The 20,139-nt window shown below is 37.7% G+C and overlaps 1 protein-coding gene across 3 annotated transcripts in view; it reads right to left on the bottom strand.

Annotated features, from left to right (window-relative positions):
* Window positions 1–20,139, bottom strand: part of CDC5L (cell division cycle 5 like) — a 137,283-nt gene that overhangs the window by 82,664 nt on the left and 34,480 nt on the right. For 2 of the 3 annotated variants that reach the window (XM_004321047.4, XM_019949902.3), the window contains 3 exons: window positions 18,959–19,156; window positions 6,382–6,594; window positions 1,242–5,382 (listed from right to left, as the gene is read on the bottom strand). In XM_004321047.4, coding sequence (XP_004321095.2) covers window positions 5,278–5,382; window positions 6,382–6,594; window positions 18,959–19,156 — 516 coding nt within the window. In that variant the 3' untranslated portion in view covers window positions 1,242–5,277. Of the gene's footprint in view, window positions 1–1,241; window positions 5,383–6,381; window positions 6,595–18,958; window positions 19,157–20,139 lie in introns of those variants that run through there. The other variant, XM_073810666.1, reaches the window with a different exon arrangement.

A 20,139-nucleotide genomic window follows, 5' to 3' on the forward strand; every position in this document is an offset into this window, starting at 1 on the left:
GAAAGAGAGAATACTGTCTGCACTCCCCTCCTTGGTTTTATTTCTGACTCCGAATGTGGAAAAAAGGGGACACAAAGAACGATACTGCCGGGTGACACTAGAGTTGTGACCTATGAACATTCCTCCTTTACCAGTGACACATTATTAGGCGCTCTCAGCAGAAGGGCACTGGAGGGGCACTACAAGTGGAAGGGGCTTCACTCCCGGTGCTGGTGCTTCTCCTTCTTGCTCCTAATGCATCCTTGTCAGCATGTGGCTTTCTTGCCAGCGGGAGGTTCTCCGCCAGCAGCACACACTCTCCGGAATTTTGCTGGCACCTCATGAAGCACCTTTCCTCCGAGGGTCACAGGCACCCCAGCAAGTGACTTCCTAGTGAGTTTTCCTGACACGCTGCCTGCCACCTTAAACTGTGGCACCTCAGCAAACTTCTCCATCCAGTGGGCCACACCACAGTCTTCAATGAGACCTGAGTATCAGCCTTGCGGGGAGAGGAGAAAGGGCTCTTTCAAGTTTGTTCCTTCCTTGGGGACTCTCTCAGTCTACAAGCAGTGGCTGCTCCCTACATCTGCTATTCAGGTATTCTTTAGAGATGTCTGCCCCTTAGTGGTTAATCCCCTGCTACCTAATTAATAATTCTTCATATTGAAACTTCCCTGTTCAAATTACTGGTATTTCTTTCTCCTGAATGGATCCTGAACCTTAAATGATAACACAAATCATTTGTAAAATTTACAAGAGGATGTATTTTTTTTTGAGGATGTATATTTTCTAAATCACTAAGGAAATTACAGTCCATTTAGGAAATGAGAGAAATCAGTGAGAAAGCATAAAACATAATCACAGAAGACCAAAGTCAGTAATTAACATAAAAGCAAATGGATTAGACTCCCTATTAAAATGCAAAGACCCTCCAAATGGGTTGAAATATAAAATCCAACACGACACACTGTTTAAGAGACAACTAGAAATTATATGAAAGTTAAAAATAAGAGGATAGATAATTTGTCAAGCAAATACAAACAAAAAAGAGGAGAAATATTCTAATATCAAAAACAGTAAAATTCAAGGCAAAAAGCATAAATAGCAGATAAAGAATAACTTTAGACTAATAAGTCTTCGTTATGAATTGTACCTAACAGACACAAGTATTTATATACTAAGTAACAGCATCAAAATATACAAAGCAAAAGCTAGACGGACAAGATGAAATTGAGAGAAATAACTATAATAGGAGACTCTAAGACAATACTATTACTCTATGGTAGTTTATTAAAAAAAAAGAAAACAAAAATTGAATTAAAGTGGTTGAATAGATACACATTCACCTCTATCCCACACAAATTGAGTAAACTTTCATTTAAAATACCCATAGAACACTCTTAAAAAATGCTAGGCCCCCAAACCGCAATAAATTCTTAAAAACAGAAACCACATAAGCCATATTTTCTTTCAAGGTAAAAATCCTACAAGTAGCAAAAAATGAAAAAAAAAAAGGCCAACCACACAGGAATTCTTAAATACTCTTAGTTACTGAACCAAAAACTTAAGACACAAAAATAAACTACTAGAACAAGACATATTAACATAGCTCGGATGTGAACATATTTGAAATTAGAAATAACCAAAAACCTTCAATGTATTCAACTGTATACAAACAAAAAGTATCAGACTCAAAAAGGTACAGGGAAAAAAATCTAGAGCAAACAAAGGAAATAATAAACATAAAATGAGAAAGTAATACATTTTAGAACAAAATCACAATTGATAAATCCACAGTTTTCTTTTTTTAAGGGAAAAAAAGATACCTTTAGCAAGTCTAATCAAAGGGAAAAAAATGGTAGAACTAAGATAAATTTCTTACGACTTAGAAGTAGCAAGCTTAATAGAAAAGAGACTTTTTTATTCTCTATTAAAATTATCCAATGTTAAATTTCAACAAAATGAGAAGTTTTCTGGAAAAGTATAAATTTAGTAAATAATAAACACAAAAGGAGATATACATTTTAAAACAAAAAATTTTAAAGTTACTTAAACTTAAAAAGACATAACATACTAATAGCCACAAAAGAAACTGGTAGTTATCAAAAAGTTATTTCCTAAAAGGAGTCTGAACTCAGAAGTTTTGTAAGCATGGTCCTTCAATTCTTCATTGAACAAATCACTCCCCTGCTATAACTGCTATATTAACTGTTATATATAACTACAGAAAAATATATACAGTTATCCTATTCACTTTATAGAGTTAGCAAAATCCCTATGTCAAAACTTGGATGATAGCCCAGAAGACCAAACTCACTCATGTAAAAAAGCAATTTTCCTAAATAAAATATTAGCAAATCAAATTCTATAGTAGCAATAGGGCAGTCACATTTTAGGAGAAATGGATTCCAAAGGACATCCCATATTTCAAAACTAATTTTCCCAGGAAAATAAATGTAAAGATAGAGGATGCATGGTTGGAGAGCGTTAAGTCTACAGTCACTGTAGTGTATTTTTTTTCTTTGAGGCTACTTTTTCTTATCTCACCGTTATTTCTAATATTGATAATCTCAAAGAGAGCTCTCACTCATCGTGGTGGTTTCTTTTGGCTCTTTATCACATTTAATTTCTGCCCCAAATTTACTGAAACTTGAACGTGCTTTTGAACACTAGTTTGTATACCACCACTGAATGAACGCCTGTAAGAGAATACAATAAAGGTGAATGTTACAACAGCCACCCAAATTGCTCTCAGAGGGTGTTGGTAAAGAACCCCGAGGCATTACAGGACACTGACAAAGGATGGCACATCTGTTTAGCAGTTAAAGCTGCACTGCTAAAAGGCAAAATCATGAGTTTACAATTGCAGAAAGACTGCCAGGTTCAAACGATGAAATTCTTGGTCATTTTTTAGGATATGGGTATGTGCATTACTTCAAATTTCAAAAACAAAGTGACTCTTTATTAATATTATTTGATTGGCTATTTTTAAACCTTATAACTCAAGTCTACATACGAAGCAAGTAAACTGTAAATCTTTAAAAAAAATTTTTTTTAACTAACTGACCTGATTCCAGGAGTTCAAAGATGGTTTGATGTTGGAAAATTTATTAAAGCATCATTAACAAATCAAATGAAGAAAAAAACACACACAAAAAATAAGATCATCTTAACGGATACCCAAAAAGTATATCTGACAAAGTTCCAGAGCCATTTCTAATTCAAATTCTTTAAAATCTAAAAATAGAGGGTATTTCCTCTCTAGATAAAGAAAAGAATACCTGACTCAAAACAGCCAACCTATAGGTAAAACACTACTGACACACCCATTAAAATGAGAAATAAAACAAGAAATGTCCACTATCACCATCGTCATTATTTAACATTTCAGCCAACAAAACATGCAATAAAAATTAAATAAAACTATTAGAAGAAACATTATCATTAACCATAGATCAAAGTATTTCCTAAAAATACATGTGAAATTATTGAAAAAAGTACTAGAATTAAGTGACTAGATACCTGGAAAACATAAATTTATAAAGACTACAGATGAGACCACAGAATTATTACTGCTCAAATTCTTCCAACCTGTCTCCATCAGGACTGGCTCTATCCTAGTTTGAGTCGCTCTTGTTGTTTGCCTGGATTACTGCATCAGGCTCCTACATTAACTGGCTTCCCTACCTTCAGCCTGGTGAGACATAACAGTAAAGCCACAGGATAAATCTGATAGTGTCATTCCTTTGCTAAAATCTTCTCACAGCTTGCCATCATAGTTAGAATAAGACCCAAATTCCTTAGGACAGCTTCCTATATGGCCCTATCCAACCAGGACTCATACAAATGCCATTGTTGACACTCTAATCACACTGTCTTCCTTTCTGCTCCTCAAATACACCAAAGCGGCTTTGTACTAGTTCTTCACTCTGTCGGCACTGCTCTTCCCTGAAGCTCACAAGGATGGCTCCTTCTAAGATGCCAACTACATCTCCTCAGAGAGCTCTTTGATCATCCAACCTACAGCAGCCACCCAGGCACTATCTCTCATCACCCTATTTTAATTCCCTCCACTAAATCTGAAGTTCACGATCTGATACTTTTCCCTGTATGTTTGGTATTCCTCCCACTAATGTCACCTACATGGGAGCAAGAACTTTGTCTTAATAACTGTTCATCTCCAAAACTTAAATAAACGCCTGGTGCGTAAGAAGAGTTGCTCTTCTTCCCTGAATTTTCATTGTCTATCATTCTCAAGAGACTGTAAACTCCACAAAACAGGAACTCTGCCTATTTTAGTCACTGTTCTATCTCCAGGACTCAGACACTGGCTATATAATCAATAAATATCTGACGAATCAATGAGTCCCTCCATCCCCTCCCCGTAATTCCTAGCAGTCTAAGATTAAGCAAACTTTCTGGTGAGTCCAACATATTACTGGCTTATATTGAACTGCAGCCAACTAACGATTCCATATGAATTGTTATAAAGTTAGATCTTCCCACCTCTATGCATTCCCCAAATTCTACACTTGTGTGACTGACTTGTTTAGATAAACAAGGAGCTTTAATAAAGTTTGATAGTACTGTTGAAATTAATCTTTAAAATGCCTTTGTCAAAAAAGTATTTACAAGAAAATAACAGGTCAAGAAAAATTAAATCTTTTGAGTCCTAATCCATGAACTGTGTAAGTAGCTGGGAAGAGAAGAGAACTCCCTAAAGTTACACTGAAAAAAACACTGAGGTATTAAAAATATAATCTATCTTGTCAAGGTATAGAGAAATGACCATCCTATGCAAAAATGGTCAAAACTAACAAAGCCACAAAAAGACTGCCTCTTAAGGATTTAAATTAAGATACTGGATCGTCATTTTGATCACCCGAGAGTTACTCATTAAATATGACACAGAGTACATATTTCCTGGTTTGTGGGCACTCTAAGTATCTAATTACTTCAAACAAAAGGCTACATTCTCAATTTTTTATATTTTGTTTTTATTCGAGAGTTTACTCACAGGCAGCAGTTTAAAATCAGGCTTTTAAAATTAAAGGCCAAAACTAAAAAAAATCTGCAAATATGACACTTTTAAAAGAATGATCGTCTTAATAATTTAAACCCTAAAATGTCCTGTGGAGTTAAAGTCTTTATACATAAATGTGTAAGATCGATATCATTTAAAATAAACAACTGAAAAACCACAGATGGTGGGCAAATTTGTCAATGAAGATAAACATCAGTATCAGCCTTCCAGGGTATGAACACCAGCAATTAATTCATCTTGTGAGAGAATATGCTTCAGAATTTGGCCTTTAAAGTCTCTTTCTCCAGCAGCAAATCAGCATATCTATGCTGAAGTTCCTTTTCTCTTTCCTGTTGTCGCTGAACATCTTCTTTCAGACACTTGAAGAAACAAAACCATTAAATTATTTTTTCATATGTAAGCACACTGAAAATTAAAAATATCTTATGGTACTTTATCATCTTACAAACAGCTGAGTCAAGTCAACACTTTCAAGAGGTAAGTATTCCCCAAAGAGAAACAAAAATAGTAACTACTTCTGCTATAAAACCAGTCCTGGGGCTTCCCCAGTGGTGCAGTGGTTGAGAGTCCGCCTGCCGATGCAGGGGACACGGGTTCGTGGCCCCGGTCTGGGAAGATCCCACATACCGCGGAGCGGCTGGGCCCGAGAGCCATGGCCGCTGAGCCTGCGCGTCCGGAGCCTGTGCTCCGCAACGGGAGAGGCCACAGCAGTGAGAGGCCTGCGTACCGCAAAAAAAAGAAAAAACTCCTCCCCGATAAAACCAGTCCTGTGGCCATTCTTTGATTTGGTCATACAACTACCATCTTGTTATAAAACCTCTGCTGCTATCTCAAATAAACAAGCTATTATTGTCCTATCAATACCCACAAATGCACTTAAATAAGCCCTGGCTGCCCTTTATCTGGGCAGGGGCTATCATGCACACTTGGCAAATAAAGTTAAACCAAATCTGGCCAAAGGAACTTGATGCTCTGGGATTACTGATATATTCCCAGCATCCTAAATTACAAAACAAAAAGACACTGGTTTAATGTACCTCAGAGAGCTATATGAATGGGATGCAATTAAATTTCGGGGGAAAAGAATCACAAGGGTTACTTATTCCATTTCACAGTGCATCTATATACAAGACAAAAAATTGGTACAGGAAAAGCCTGTGTATCCAAAACTGGCCTGGTCTATCCACCTACATACAGGCAATTCTAGACTAGAAAGTCAAAAACTTTAGGCTCTCATTGAAAAAAAGCCAGTCAATGTCAACTGCAAAAGACAGCCTGCACAGGAAAGGAAAAGAGGAAAGCCCTGATTATTCTTTGGAGCTCTCTTTCTAAGCAATGCTGCAAGCCAATAACGTTACCTCTAGCCTCCGGGGAATAGCAGAATCTTCATGTTTCTTGAGTTCTTCAAAAGTGCGTAACTCCAAGTAAGCCTGCTCAATTTGGTCCCATAAGTCATTCAACTGTTTCATGAGCCCCATTGCACGAGACTGGTAACCCCCAAGCAAAATTTTCATCTTCTTTTCCATCTTTGCAGCTCTCTTGGCTTCTGTCGTCATGTGACCCCTGTTTATCTGGGGGTCGGGGAAGATTCACATCAGCACACAAGAGAAAAGCAGGCTAAATAACAGGACTAAAAAGGCACAACTGGTCATCTACTACCTCAAAACAAAAGTACATTAGATGCAATCTCTATCAAATTACCCATGACATTTTTCACAGAACTAGAACAAATAATCCTAAATTTATATGGAACCATAAAAGACCCAAAATTGCCAAAGCAACCCTGAGGAAAAAGAACAAAGCAGGAGGCATAACCCTCTCAGACTTTGGACAATACTACAAAGCTACAGTAATCAAAACAGCATGGGGGCTTCCCTGGTGGCACCATGGTTAAGAATCCACCTGCCAATGAAGGGGACATGGGTTCAAGCCCTGATCTGGGAAGATTCCCACATGCCGCAGAGCAACTAAGCCTGTGCACCACAACTACTGAGCCTGCACTCTAGAGCCCACAAGCCACAGCTACTGAAGCCCACGTGCCTAGAGCCTGTGCTCCGCAACAAGAGAAGCCACCGCAAAAAGCCCGTGCACCACAACGAAGAGTAGCCTCCACTCGTAGCAACTAGAGAAAAGCCTGCGTGCAGCAATGAAGACCCAACGCAGCCAAAAATAAATAAATAAATAAATAACAGCATGGTACTGGCACAAAAACACACATATGGATCAGTGGAACAGAAAAGAGCCCAGAAATAAACCCACACACTCACGGTCAATTAATCTTTGACAAAGGAGGCAAGAACATACAACGGGGAAAAGATAGTCTCTTCAGCAAGTGGTGTTGGGAAAGTTGGACAGCCGCATGTAAATGAATGAAGTTAGAACACACACTCACACCATAATAAATTCAAAATGGCTTAAAGACTTAAATATAAGACATGACACCATAAAACTCATGGAAGAGAACATAGGCAAAACATTCTCTGACATAAATTATACCAATGTTTTCTTAGGTCAGTCTCCCAAGGCAATAGAAACAAAAGCAAAAATAAACAAATGGGACCAAATCAAACTTATAAGCTTTTGCTCAGCAAAGGAAACCATAAACGAAATGAAAAGACAACCTACTTGCAAATGATGCTACTGACAAGGGCTTAATTTCCAAAAATATACAAACGCTCATATAACTCAATAACAAAAAAACAAACAACCCAATCAAAAAATGGGCAGAAGATCTAAATAGACACTTCTCCAAAGAAGACATAGAGATGGCCAATAGGCACATGAAAAGATGCTCATCATCACTAATTATCAGAGAAATGCAAAGCAAAACTCCACCTCACACGGGTCAAAATGGCCATCATTAAAAAGTCTACAAATAACAAATGCTGAAGAGGGTGTAGAGAAAAGAGAACCCTCCTACTGTTGGTGGGAATATAAACTGGTGCAGGCACTATGGAAAACAGTATGGAGATTCTTCAAAAATCTAAAAATAGTTTCCATATGATCCAGCAATCCCACTCATGGGCATATATCCAGACAAAACTATAATTCAAAAATATGCATGCACCCCTATGTTCACAGCCGCACAATCCACAAAAGCTAAGACATGCAAACGACCTAAATGTCCACGGACAGATGAATGCATAAAGAAGACGTGGTACATATATATAATGGAATACTACTCAGCCATAAAAAGGAGTGAAATAATGCCATCTGCGCAACATGGATGGACCTAGAGATTATCATGTTAGGTGAAGTAAGTCAGAAAGAGAAAGACGGATACCATATGAGATCACGTACATATATATGTAATCTAAAATATGACACAAGTGAACTTACCTACGAAACAGACTCACAGACATAAATAACAGACTTGTGGTTGCCAAGGGTGGGCGGCGGGGGAGGGAGGGATGGACTGCAAGTTTGGGATTAGATAAACAACAATGTCCTACTGTATATCACAAGGAACTATATTCAGTATCCTATGATAAATTATAATGGGAAAGAAAAAAAATACATTAGAGTTTCTTATACTTCAACTACCTTAATGCAAAATTAGGCTTAAGGGCTTCCCTGGTGGTACAGTAGTTAAGAGTCTGCCTGCCAATGCAGGGGACACGGGTTCGAGCGCTGGTCAGGGAAGATCCCACATGTTGCGGTGCAACTAAGCCCGTGTGCCACAACTACTGAAGCCCGCGCACCTAGAGTTCCTCAACGAGAAGCCACCACAATGAGAAGCCCGCGCACCGCAAGGAAGAGTAGCCCCCGCGCACCGCAAGGAAGAGCAGCCCCCGCTCACCGCAACTACAGAAAGCCCATGCGCAGCAACAAAGACCCAACACAACCAAAACTAAATAAATAAATTTTAACAAAACAAAACAAAATTAGGCTTAAGAAGGGCTTCTCCTGCACTTGAACAGTTTTTACAGGTTAGTCCCAAATAAATTATTCATAATAACATCACCGATGATTCAATCTCAAAGAAGGCTTGAATTTCACAGTATGGGGAAAACTAACCTTTACCTCCAAAAATAACGTTTGCCATCATTAATCTGCAACAACTCTGGGACTGACAGCAATGTATCTTCACCATCTATATCTCAAAAATGCACTTCTATATATTACACATCGACCACATTTTTAATAACTGAATAATATCCAATCAATGCACCAAAGCTGTGATCAAAACATAACCCCTTCAGGGGCTTCCCTGGTGGCGCAGTGGTTGAGAGTCCGCCTGCTGATGCAGGGGATACGGGTTCGTGCCCCGGTCCGGGAAGATCCCACATGCCGCGGAGCGGCTGGGCCCGTGAGCCATGGCCGCTGAGCCTGTGCGTCTGGAGCCTGTGCTCCGCAACGGGAGAGGCCACAACAGTGAGAGGCCCGCGTACCGCAAAAACAAACAAAAAATAAAAATAAAAAATAAAATTAGGTGGAAAGAATTTAAAATGTATAAACTCAAAAGAGAACTGGAGAGGGACAATTAGCAGAAGGTTTCAACAAAACTCTAGAGCTGATGCAGAAGGGCAGAGAAAGCCCCAGCTTAGAGGGTCCAAGGAGAGACGGCTGAGAAGGGAGATGTGGGACGCAGAATGCCATTAGCATAACGCCTTCTCTAGGTGTACATTCTACGTCCCACAATGTTATCACTTCATCATGATCTGCAAATGCTTGTTTCCAACATACAACACTTAAAATTGTGAGGTCAAAGCCTTAGGGATAATTATTAAATGTGTTAATTTCTTTGTATTTATCTGTTCCTCCCCCACCCCCCCTCCAAACTGATTCCATCAAGTGACTTCTATAAGCAATCAAAACTAAGTAGTTTCAGGATAATAGATACCCAAATGATACTCTGTAATTCATAATAATGTAACTGAGAGCACCCTGTAACAAGGGAGACAGTGTGACAATATTTTTTCTGAAATACTAAATGTGGCGGTGGGGGGGAGATAAGCAGAAATGGTCCCACGGGAAAATACTGTCAAATACAAAATATTGATAAGAAAGCTGTTCATAGGATGTTTTTCTAAATATTTAGGAACAACATAATCACCAAAAGAAATATACAGCTTTCCAAGATAACAACTTTGAAACATGCACTTCAATGCATTACGTCTGATTTAAAAACAAACATGTCAATCTCAATGCCTTTTTTTTTTTTAGAATATGTAAGAACACCAAGAAACACAGTGTTCCCCAAAATATAAAGTACACTTCTACTAGAAAAGTAGTACTTCATACCTATCCATCTCCAGCTTACTTTATTGAAGTCAAAGTCAAATAAGTCTAGGGCAGAGGCGATGGCAGGGAAGGGACACGTTGCATGTGCGCCTTAAGAACATAAGATGGATCTAAAATTAATTTACATGAAGCTCTTTTAAAACAATTCCTATCTTCAGCATTTTATAAAAGTTAATAAGCTTTTATTCCTCTGCAAAGCACTTGAAGACTAAATCCACGAATAAATAATGTCCTTTACAAAAGAGCCATTTTCCTTTCACAGATAACAAATCAAAGTGAGTTCCACAGCAATGATCTGTCTTCTAAGAGTCAGGAAATACTGGGCCAAGTCAGCAGCACAGTGGAGTGGAGAAGTGAGTCACTCTTTCTACCCAGCACGGCCACCCAGCTGTTTTGAGTTGACGTAGGTTATTTAACCTCTGCATTTCCTTTTCCCCATCAGTAAAATGGCAGTCATTGCTAAAAGTTACTATGAACCCTAAGATAATGTACAGAAAAGCCCTTAGCCGCCCAGTAAGTGACATAAAGTAAGCAGTCAACAAATGTCAACTCTGATTACAATTATTATAGGTACTACGAGTTTAACCATTTTGCTCTCCTCTCTAACGGACCAAGGGACTATGGATGACACTTTAAAACCCTCCTTTAAATTCCGACTTTAATTTTAAAAATGATGGAGATCCCCTTCCTGGGACTAAAGCAAGGAAAAACAGCTGTTTCTTCTTGTAAGTGAGCCGTTTGCCTCTTGAGGACCACCACACCAAGTAACCGGTACTGGAGCACATCTTTTTAAGCTAATGCTATTCAACCCCAGCTAAACTTTAAAATTAACCATACAGCTTTTAAAGTCTACCGCTGCTATAAACCCAGAGACCCTTATTTCAATGGTCTCAGACTACTGTATTTTTAAAGCCCCCAGATGATTCTAATAGGCAATAAGGATGGAGAATCCTGTTTCAGCCACTGTCATTACAGAAGCTAGGTGTCAGCTGTTTTAACTAGACCTACCAAAAAGTCCTCATTCCCAGTAAAAAGTGAACAACTAAATCCATAAGTTAGTTGCATCAAGTTCCTTACACTATAATTCAACATGTTCCAAGAATACCAACATTAGATATTCTAATCACATGTGGATGCGAATACACATTCCAAAAACCTTAACAGCACAGAATCTCAAATTAATACATACTTTTTTAAATTAGTCATACAAATTATCATTTTTATTGGTTAAGATAATTCAGTTAGCTATACACTGCACTCCATGGAAATCCAATTTCCAATTTGGTATAACAGCATAATACGCTCAGAAATTGTTTAATTAGTCATCAAGGCACATTTATCTGGGAGTTACCTCACCTCACACAGTTGAGTCATTTATTACTCCCAAAACACCAAAGATTTTAAAACTGCAAAGTTGCTAATGTCAACAATTTTATTAATGCCAACAATTTTATTGCATTTAGCTCAAGCTTTATTAACGTCTTCTGGCTCAAATACTGTGCTAAGATTCCAAGCAAATATGGAAATAGATTATACCAAAAAATTAAAGTGCAGAAAAAAATCAAATAGCTATATAAGTTAGTATAAAAATATAAAGAAGAAATGGAATACAGCTTTTAATATTCAATTTTAGCTTACTTATCTTACATCTGCCATCTGATCGTTAAAACGTAAAGGAAGATATCTGCACACAGAACTTTGTAAAATGCTCAGCCTATGACCGCTCGATACATTTTAGGAGGAAAAAAACTAACCTATAACGTCTGGCCTTTTCCTAGCCAATAAATCTCAAGCACGAAACGCACATGCATGTATGGAACAGAACTACCTTAAATCAGCCCCAACTGCCCCGCCCCACATTCATACACAGAAACAACATTAAAGTCCAACAGAGTATAAAAACTTATTGTTTAAAATATGCAGAATTGAGAAGAACCAGACTCAGGTTTAACCAGATTAATATTTCTAAGCCCTTTTAAAAACTCCAATTAAGCATTAGCAACTGCCCTGCGGGACAACTTATTCTGTACAAAACAGGCTTAAGGAGCTTGCACTGCCTCTTACAGCTGATTTACCAAAAGTTCTTCCAAAAAATGACTTTCAAACCACTGCATTTATAGCTGATTTACCAAAAGTTGTCAAAATCATTTTTTTCAAATCCTTAACTGCACTTAGAGATGATATACTTTAAAGTCTTCTTAAAACATCTAACGAAGTTAATAATGGAATTAGGATTAAATACTCTGTTCACGTGTCACCAGACAAGTCTCCCAAATATGATTATAATGGAAGTTTGTGCTTAAATATGTATCAGCACAAAATTTCCAATAATCTTAAATGAAGTTCACTATAACTACTAGGATTTTAAAGCAGGACAACACTTGGTATAATTAAAGCTGACTACATCCAAAATGAAAGCATGAAGTTCAAGAGGGGATGAATGAGAATAGATCTAATACAAATGTGCAGGGGGACCAAGGTGACGAATTTCATGCATCATAATTCTGTTTTACAATATGATGTCTGGAATTTGTTTCAAATAGTGGGAGAGGGAGAATAACATGAAATAAGAGTGGCTGTCACAGCTGGGTGATAACACGTGAGGACTCATTACACCAGTCGACTTTGGCGTGTATTTGACAATTCCCATAATAAAAGGTTTTTTAAAATTCAAATTCAATATCTACTCTAAAGGATAACTATTTTGTTAAGACCATACACCACAAACCATGAAACATCAGTACAATGAAACATAATGGAGACATTAAAATTTATAAGTATGTCAACTACTTCAACATACCAAAATGTACATATGAAATGTTAAAATGCACAATTATGTAAAATTCATTTATATTAAACAAAATCTGAGCCTTTAAGTATTACTCAAACCTCTCTCCTAAAATTGACCCATGTCTCATATTTCAGACATTCATCAAAATTCAGAGAACAGAAAACTTACCCAGCCTGTTATTCAAGGTGAATAACTTGATAAATATCAATTTAATCTAATTTAGCTAACACTAAGAATGATATGAACCTAAGAAAAATGGGAGAGAACTCCTATTCACTAAAACTTGCCAACTGCCAGGCACACAGTATCTCATTTAATCTTACATTCTCTCAAACTCTCATTTCCATGAGACTAAAAGACTATTACACACCCAAATTTTACAGGTAAGAAAATTTGAGACCCAGAGAGGTTAAGTAACTTGCTCTAGGCCACAGAGTCACTAAGAGATGAAGCTATGCAGTTGTGTCCCACTTGAAAGTCCAACACATTAGGCTACACCACAGCTAATAAACCAGATGTCCTCCCTGCCTCAGCCCCTGAAATGCAAACATGCCTGAAGAAAGTCAAGCTGTGGGGCTAAATGGCTTAATGTCACCAGACAGTTCACTGAAAAACAAATTATTCTAGACACACATAAACAAGATCTCAATTAATGAATCTGCCCATCATTCCTTCCCTGATTTAGACATTAACCTGAACGTAGGCCACTTGTAAGAATTTTGTTTGACACTGGAGGAAAGCATTTCCCCCGCTTATATTTTTTAATTCCTAATTCTTTTATTCATAACAAGCTATAAAACTATAGGAAAACAAACATCTCAGAAATTTTTATGGGCAAAAAAGGTTATTTAACAACTCTGTAAGAAGTTGGGCAGAATATAACTAGAATAATTATTTACAGATTTCACCAAAGCTAATCCTTTGCAACAGACTTTAAAAGAGAGCAAGTGATTCTTTTTTTGAATGATACTTACAATATTATACTATTAAATGATCCCAATTTAGTTTTAAAGGCCTTCCATCTTTCACTCACACATAGATATGTGTAGATGTTCATATATTCATCTTTTTCTATCATATTTAATCTTATACGTACACACACCGCAAGATGTTTAAGGTGATTACATTTGAATGGTAGGCTTTTCTCTTTATTTTTTTTATTTAAAATTCTCTACAAAGTACAGTTATTATTTTTAGAAAGAAAAAAAGCCTACAAATGTTATTTTTTAAATGCATAGAAGAGAAACTGTCTAAAAAAGACTGGCCAGAGACCAATGGAAAACTGATGGTCCCCAGGAGATGAATCAGTGGAACCATAAGTGTTTCCTCGGGTCATTACAAAAGGGGGCTGTATGGGACTTATAAAAGTGTAATTGTTACTTTCAAACTCACTAAGTTTGTTAAGGTTACTAAGCTTAAGTAATTCCAAAGTAAACACATTATCCTTGGGTCTCCAATACTGTCTTCAGTTAAAGTCTGTTACACTGAGGTTCAGAAACATTAAGAGCATCCCTTACTGAAATTCTTGCTTGGGGACCCAGAATATAACCTTATACCACTAGAAAAACAGGTTTCAGGATACCTAAAATAAATATAGTTAATGGCAGCTCCACTTCCTAGTCCATCATTCCACAATATGATCCTATAGCAGTAAAGATGTGGTTCAGCCACCGAAATGTTTGCAAACAAGAGACCACGAGCGACTCTCCTTTAATCTCTATACTGTTCACTAGCATTAAGTTTTAGCAGTGAACCATCTCTGTATTGATGAGATGCAGGTCCAATTCAGTGATTATTGTCAGCATCTATCAGTTAGCAACCATCAGACTGCATCCCTGAAAAGCAAGCTAAGCAATAAGGCAAAACCTTACTAAACACATCTCCAAGGACAGTAATGTATCAATAAAGCAATGCCGAGAGCATTTTACATTTGCCTAAGTTAGGAAATGAAACTCAAAAACTGCACGAAACAAATTCAACTCGACGTTGAGGCATAACAAAAGCAACGTGGTTGTATCACAGGAGATCTCTGGTCCAGCTCCCAGAGTTCTTGCTAGAAACAACCAAGAAATCTGTTAATGCCTTTAAGGGTCATGGCAGAGGGCAGAACTTAAGGATGAGAGCGTTCCAGAGTACTGGGGACTTGTCTCCTGCCACAGCATCCACCCCCCCACACACATACACTCACCCACAAGGGAACATAAGCGCAAACCTGCTGAGATACAACATATAATCCCTCCACCCCGAACTGCCCACCAACTTAATCCTTACCCTAAGTTTTCACTCTTTAAAGTATTAAGGGAATTTTTTTCCTGTGTAAAAATATCTAACTTTATAATGAAAATCACTGAGAAAATGAGAGCCATTGTGCAGCCAATTTTGCTGAAATATAACCATTCAGTAAAGTCAGGGGTCCCCAAAAGAGTTCTACAAATACACTGAGAAGGATTTTAAATGTGTTATCTGTGTTCTTTAAGTTACTTTATTTCCAAGAAGTCAACGTTACATAGTATTTCTTGACTAAATTGACTGTGCCAGTAAAATACAGGGAGAAGTATTACCTCTGGACCTAGTTTCCCCCTCTAAGGAAAGCCTTTCCATTTTTACAGCTAACATGACAAAATCTACTTTTCAGCCAAACTTCCTCAACACAGCCGTTTAGATACTATTTCAAATACTATTAAATTTAATGGCAGGCCTAAATTCAGACTTCTCATTTCACTTTTGCACCTACTGGAAATTATTTCACTCAAAATAATTATGTCTTCAGACAATTTCCTATTTCCACTTTAAGTGGAAACAAATTAGAACACTTCAAATTCTATTTGCACTTCCCAAATACAGTAATGACTCATTTATCTGGCATCGGAAAATGAGGTTCTTCTCCATTTATCTGGAAAACGCTTAACGTGAAGTCCACAAGAGCACAGAGCTCATCTGCCTCGTTCCCTGCTATATCCCCAGGGCCTAGCACAGGGGCTGGCACAGAGTAGATGCTCAGTAACATTCACTAAATGTGTGATTAAATAAAGTACTAAAGCTTTTTACTTTTAACCACTTGATGAAAATTTTTCTACAGTTATAGCCATCCCTCTTTTTCTGTTTTTTAAAAACATAACACTGAACAGAAATTAAGCTTTTCTTATTAACTGCGGTATCACTATAAAGAGCAATCACTCTACCCCCCTACCATATACCCATAACACCCTCAAAGCTATTCAAATAACAGGGCTTTTTGCCGCCATATTTAAATGGCCTCAACATGCTATGTTTTTATAACTTTTCCTTTTCTGATATTAGGTGTCATTTCTGTTTGCAACTGCTGCCTTATTTTACACACAAATGTCTGGTAAGGTCCTGAAATTAATTCTACCTCCTAAGCAGAATAAAATACATGGACTTGGTTACAATTCAGAAGTCTTTCCCACTTACTTCTGACCTGCAACTACACTGATTCTATTTATTTAACAGACTCCTTGTACCACCCACAACATTCTACATAAAATCTGAGATGGTTCTACTAGTTTTAAATGAGTATCTTAAGGATTTTCGGTTAAGTTCTAAGTTTCAAATATTAATCAGGAGTAATGGCTCGAAGACTAGCTACAATATAAACCTCGGGGCGTATTTTTTAAATCCATTTAGGAGACACCAACCACGACAAAGCTGGATTTCATCTTGCTTGATATGCTGCGATAGGGCCATAATTTAGATTCACTGTTCCAGAGTTCATGGCAGCAAAACTCAAACACACTGGCAGCCATGGTGTACTGTGCTTGCACAGCAAGGCATATCTCCCTGAACCTAAGAGTGGAAGGATAATTTAAGTACAGCCTTTAGTTTATATAATACAACTGGAGTTCCTTCCCCACAACAAACTTTGAATAATGTTTATAATTTAGCAATCAACTGAAATGATGAAAGAATTACCACAATTGAAATAAAATATTTATGTATTTCAAACCAGGAGAACTGTGTCTTCAAAAACTAAAATAAGCTAAGACAAACCTAGTTCTGAATTAGGGAATGAATACAAATAAAATGGGGGATTTGTTTATTTGGGTTTTTGAGTCTCTTTTCTTCTTTTTAAAGACTTAATGAACTTTCATTTGAAATAAGCATAGTTTACTAAATTAAAGGATTTGATTACATGTTCTTTAAAAGTAACTAGTTGGGTAAACATTAAAGCAAGTTATCCAGGAGTCAAGAAAAGAAAAATTACTTCAGACTGTTTTATGAATATTCTTCCAAAATCACCAATCCTTCAGCAAAAATAGTTCAACAGAAGATTTCAGTTCCTGGTACTGAACTGAACAAAGAGAACCACATGTTTTTAATGGTTGCTCATAAACGACCCAAATAAATCTCCAAAAGAACAGCAGTGGTTCTCTCTGTATTTTTCCCTTCAAAACTCACAAGACCAATTCAACACAGAAATAAAAATTACTGTACTTTATGGCACCACTCACTTTGTGACACATTTATTTGCTGTCATGAAAGTTAGGGCCTCAACAAAGTAAATGAGATTTAGGGAAAAACTTTTTTTCACATTTTAAACAGCACAAAATGTCCTTACCACTTGAGGAAGAAAGAGTTTACCCACCTCAAATGAGATTTTCAAACTAAGTGAGAGACCTAAGTATTTATGTATAAGTGTTACAGGAAGCTTTCCAAATAGCTTTCCAATCAATTATGATGCTGACCTTAGATCAGAATTACACTGCTAACTACCACTTATAAGAAATGAAGCCTACATAACAGAAAATATAACTTAAATTTAACCACTGATGTTCTTTTTTAGTTTCCCTGTGAATTAAAACACAGAGCAACAGCACACCCTGCTGGAAGTTAATAACACAGCTAGAGTAACCAGCAGCACTGGATTGCTAAAATTTCACCCAAGATGAGAATTACTTCAGAAAGTCTGATTTCCCACTAAATGATAAAAGATGTGCACAGTCATTACCATTAGTGTCTATACATGTGACCTTAAAGGTAAAATCAAAAATGTTAATTTTAACAGGATATCGCTTTTTCCAGTTCATTTCCCTGGCCCCACACAGCCCCAAACACCCCTAAGTGATTTTACTATTTTTTTATTTTAACCCCAAATAAAAATATTTCCAAATCTACTTTCTGCAGAGAAACTGGTAATCACATAAGCGGAATCTGAGGCCACTTTGATTGCCTGAAGCACCCCTTTCTCCTTCCCATCCCAAGATATCCTGGCCTCAGAAACATCCCTGAAGACCACAATTAAGAATTCACAAGGCAGCCTAGCGGTCTGTGAACCACAATTTACATACCATTGGCAAAATGCATACACAGATTCTGGAATTCAAAACATGCAGACTATATTAAGAAACCACATGCCATGAAACTCCCATCTAGTATGTTTCAACATTTTCATAGACATGAAAAAATCACAGAAGCCATTGTCTGGATAATCCAGCTCAGTGCTCTCTCTGTAACAAACTGACAGGAATCCGAGGATGAGCAGAAAGGTACCAAAGTTCCGTAAGTGTGCCCTTCTGGCTACAGAAAGAAAGCTCCCTGGTACACTGAGAGCCCCCCTAGAGAAAACTGCATTGCTCTTGTAGCACTGCTCTGCACTCTTCTGAGTGACCAGTGTTCACTTCTTGGCTCTTCGCCCCCACATCTAAAAGGTTCTGATTGACCTGTGGTCAACTTGGAGGGCACTCTTCATCACAAAGGCCAGCAGCTCTGAAAACCCAATGAAGAAGGCCAAGGAAGATCAAACACTTCAGTGTAGTTTTTCCTCAAGAAATTCGAAAACAATTACCTTAGATCTATTTTTCTGAAGTTGTCTCCAGTGGTATTATCTGGTTCATTATTTCAATCACAGTACATTTAAATTAGAATTTTAAAAGGATACCAACCTCAAGCCTCTTTTCCAGTGACTCAATTCTGTCCTTTTTGCTAGCTAGGTTGGCCCGTGTGTAGCGGCTCTGCCCAGGAAGATATAAAACTTGACTGTAGCATTCTTCCCACACCTGGTTATAAGCTTCACTTGAGAGTTCTCCGTGGCTCATACCTTGTTTTACCACTTCCATCTCCTGTACCAGAACATCCTGGGCCTGTTCACAATAATAATAACAATAAGCTTGAGTACTAGAGATACCTGCCATCAACAGAAATAAAAGACTAGTTTTTACTCCTCTGGGCAAAGACAATGAGCTCTGGTTAACTGTTTGTTTTGGAAGGGGGTTATAATACCTAAGCAAAATTAATTAAGAAGCCTAGAAGTCAATGCAGGTTGATCTGAAAAGCCAAGCATCCCTGTATCATCCCTGATAATGTAAACGTCCTTTGCCTTCACTCATTATAATAGCAGCTACCATTTCTCAGATACCTACTATGTGCCAGGAACTGAACTGAAAAGTTTTACCTACTTTATCTCCAAACAGCACACCACCCTTACAAAGCAGTCAACGTTAACCTCACTTCAAAGCTGATGAAACTAAGGCTTAGCGAGGTTAAACCACTTGTTCAAAAATACAACACTAGTAAGCGGACAAGGCAAGGTCACACCCAAGCCAATGCTTGGGCACCAACGCGTGCGGGTGCTCCTCCCTCTCTACCATCCCCCGCTATACTCTGGACTTCCCAGTATGGTGAAGCGGAAGTAGGCGTTTTTTTGACACCTGCCTTTTTTCTCATCTGAAAGAATGCCCCTGCCATTGTCAGAGAATAAGACTGGAGGCACAAATCAAATAATGATGGATCACAGACCAGCTTCTGTTCAGTAGAAAAGATACGGTTTAAGATGACAGAATGGGGATGGAGTTGGACAAGCCTGGGCTCCAATCACAGATTTAGCATTTAAGTCGCTATCTGAACTTGCTGAACTTCTGTGAGCCCATTTCTCATCTGTAGAGTGGAGATAGTACCTAACATGTTTGTTATGAGAATTAAGTGACACAGTATACACAAAGAGCCAGCCCAACACCAGACACACAGACTCCATGAACATACCACATGAACTTTTTCCAGCCCTTTGCTTCATGGCTCATGAAAAACTGACAATTACTTTTTGTGCTTTATAGAAAGCTTTCAATCA

The sequence above is a fragment of the Tursiops truncatus genome, chromosome 10 (genome assembly GCF_011762595.2).
Source record: "Tursiops truncatus isolate mTurTru1 chromosome 10, mTurTru1.mat.Y, whole genome shotgun sequence".
In the NCBI taxonomy this organism is placed as follows: domain Eukaryota; kingdom Metazoa; phylum Chordata; class Mammalia; order Artiodactyla; family Delphinidae; genus Tursiops; species Tursiops truncatus.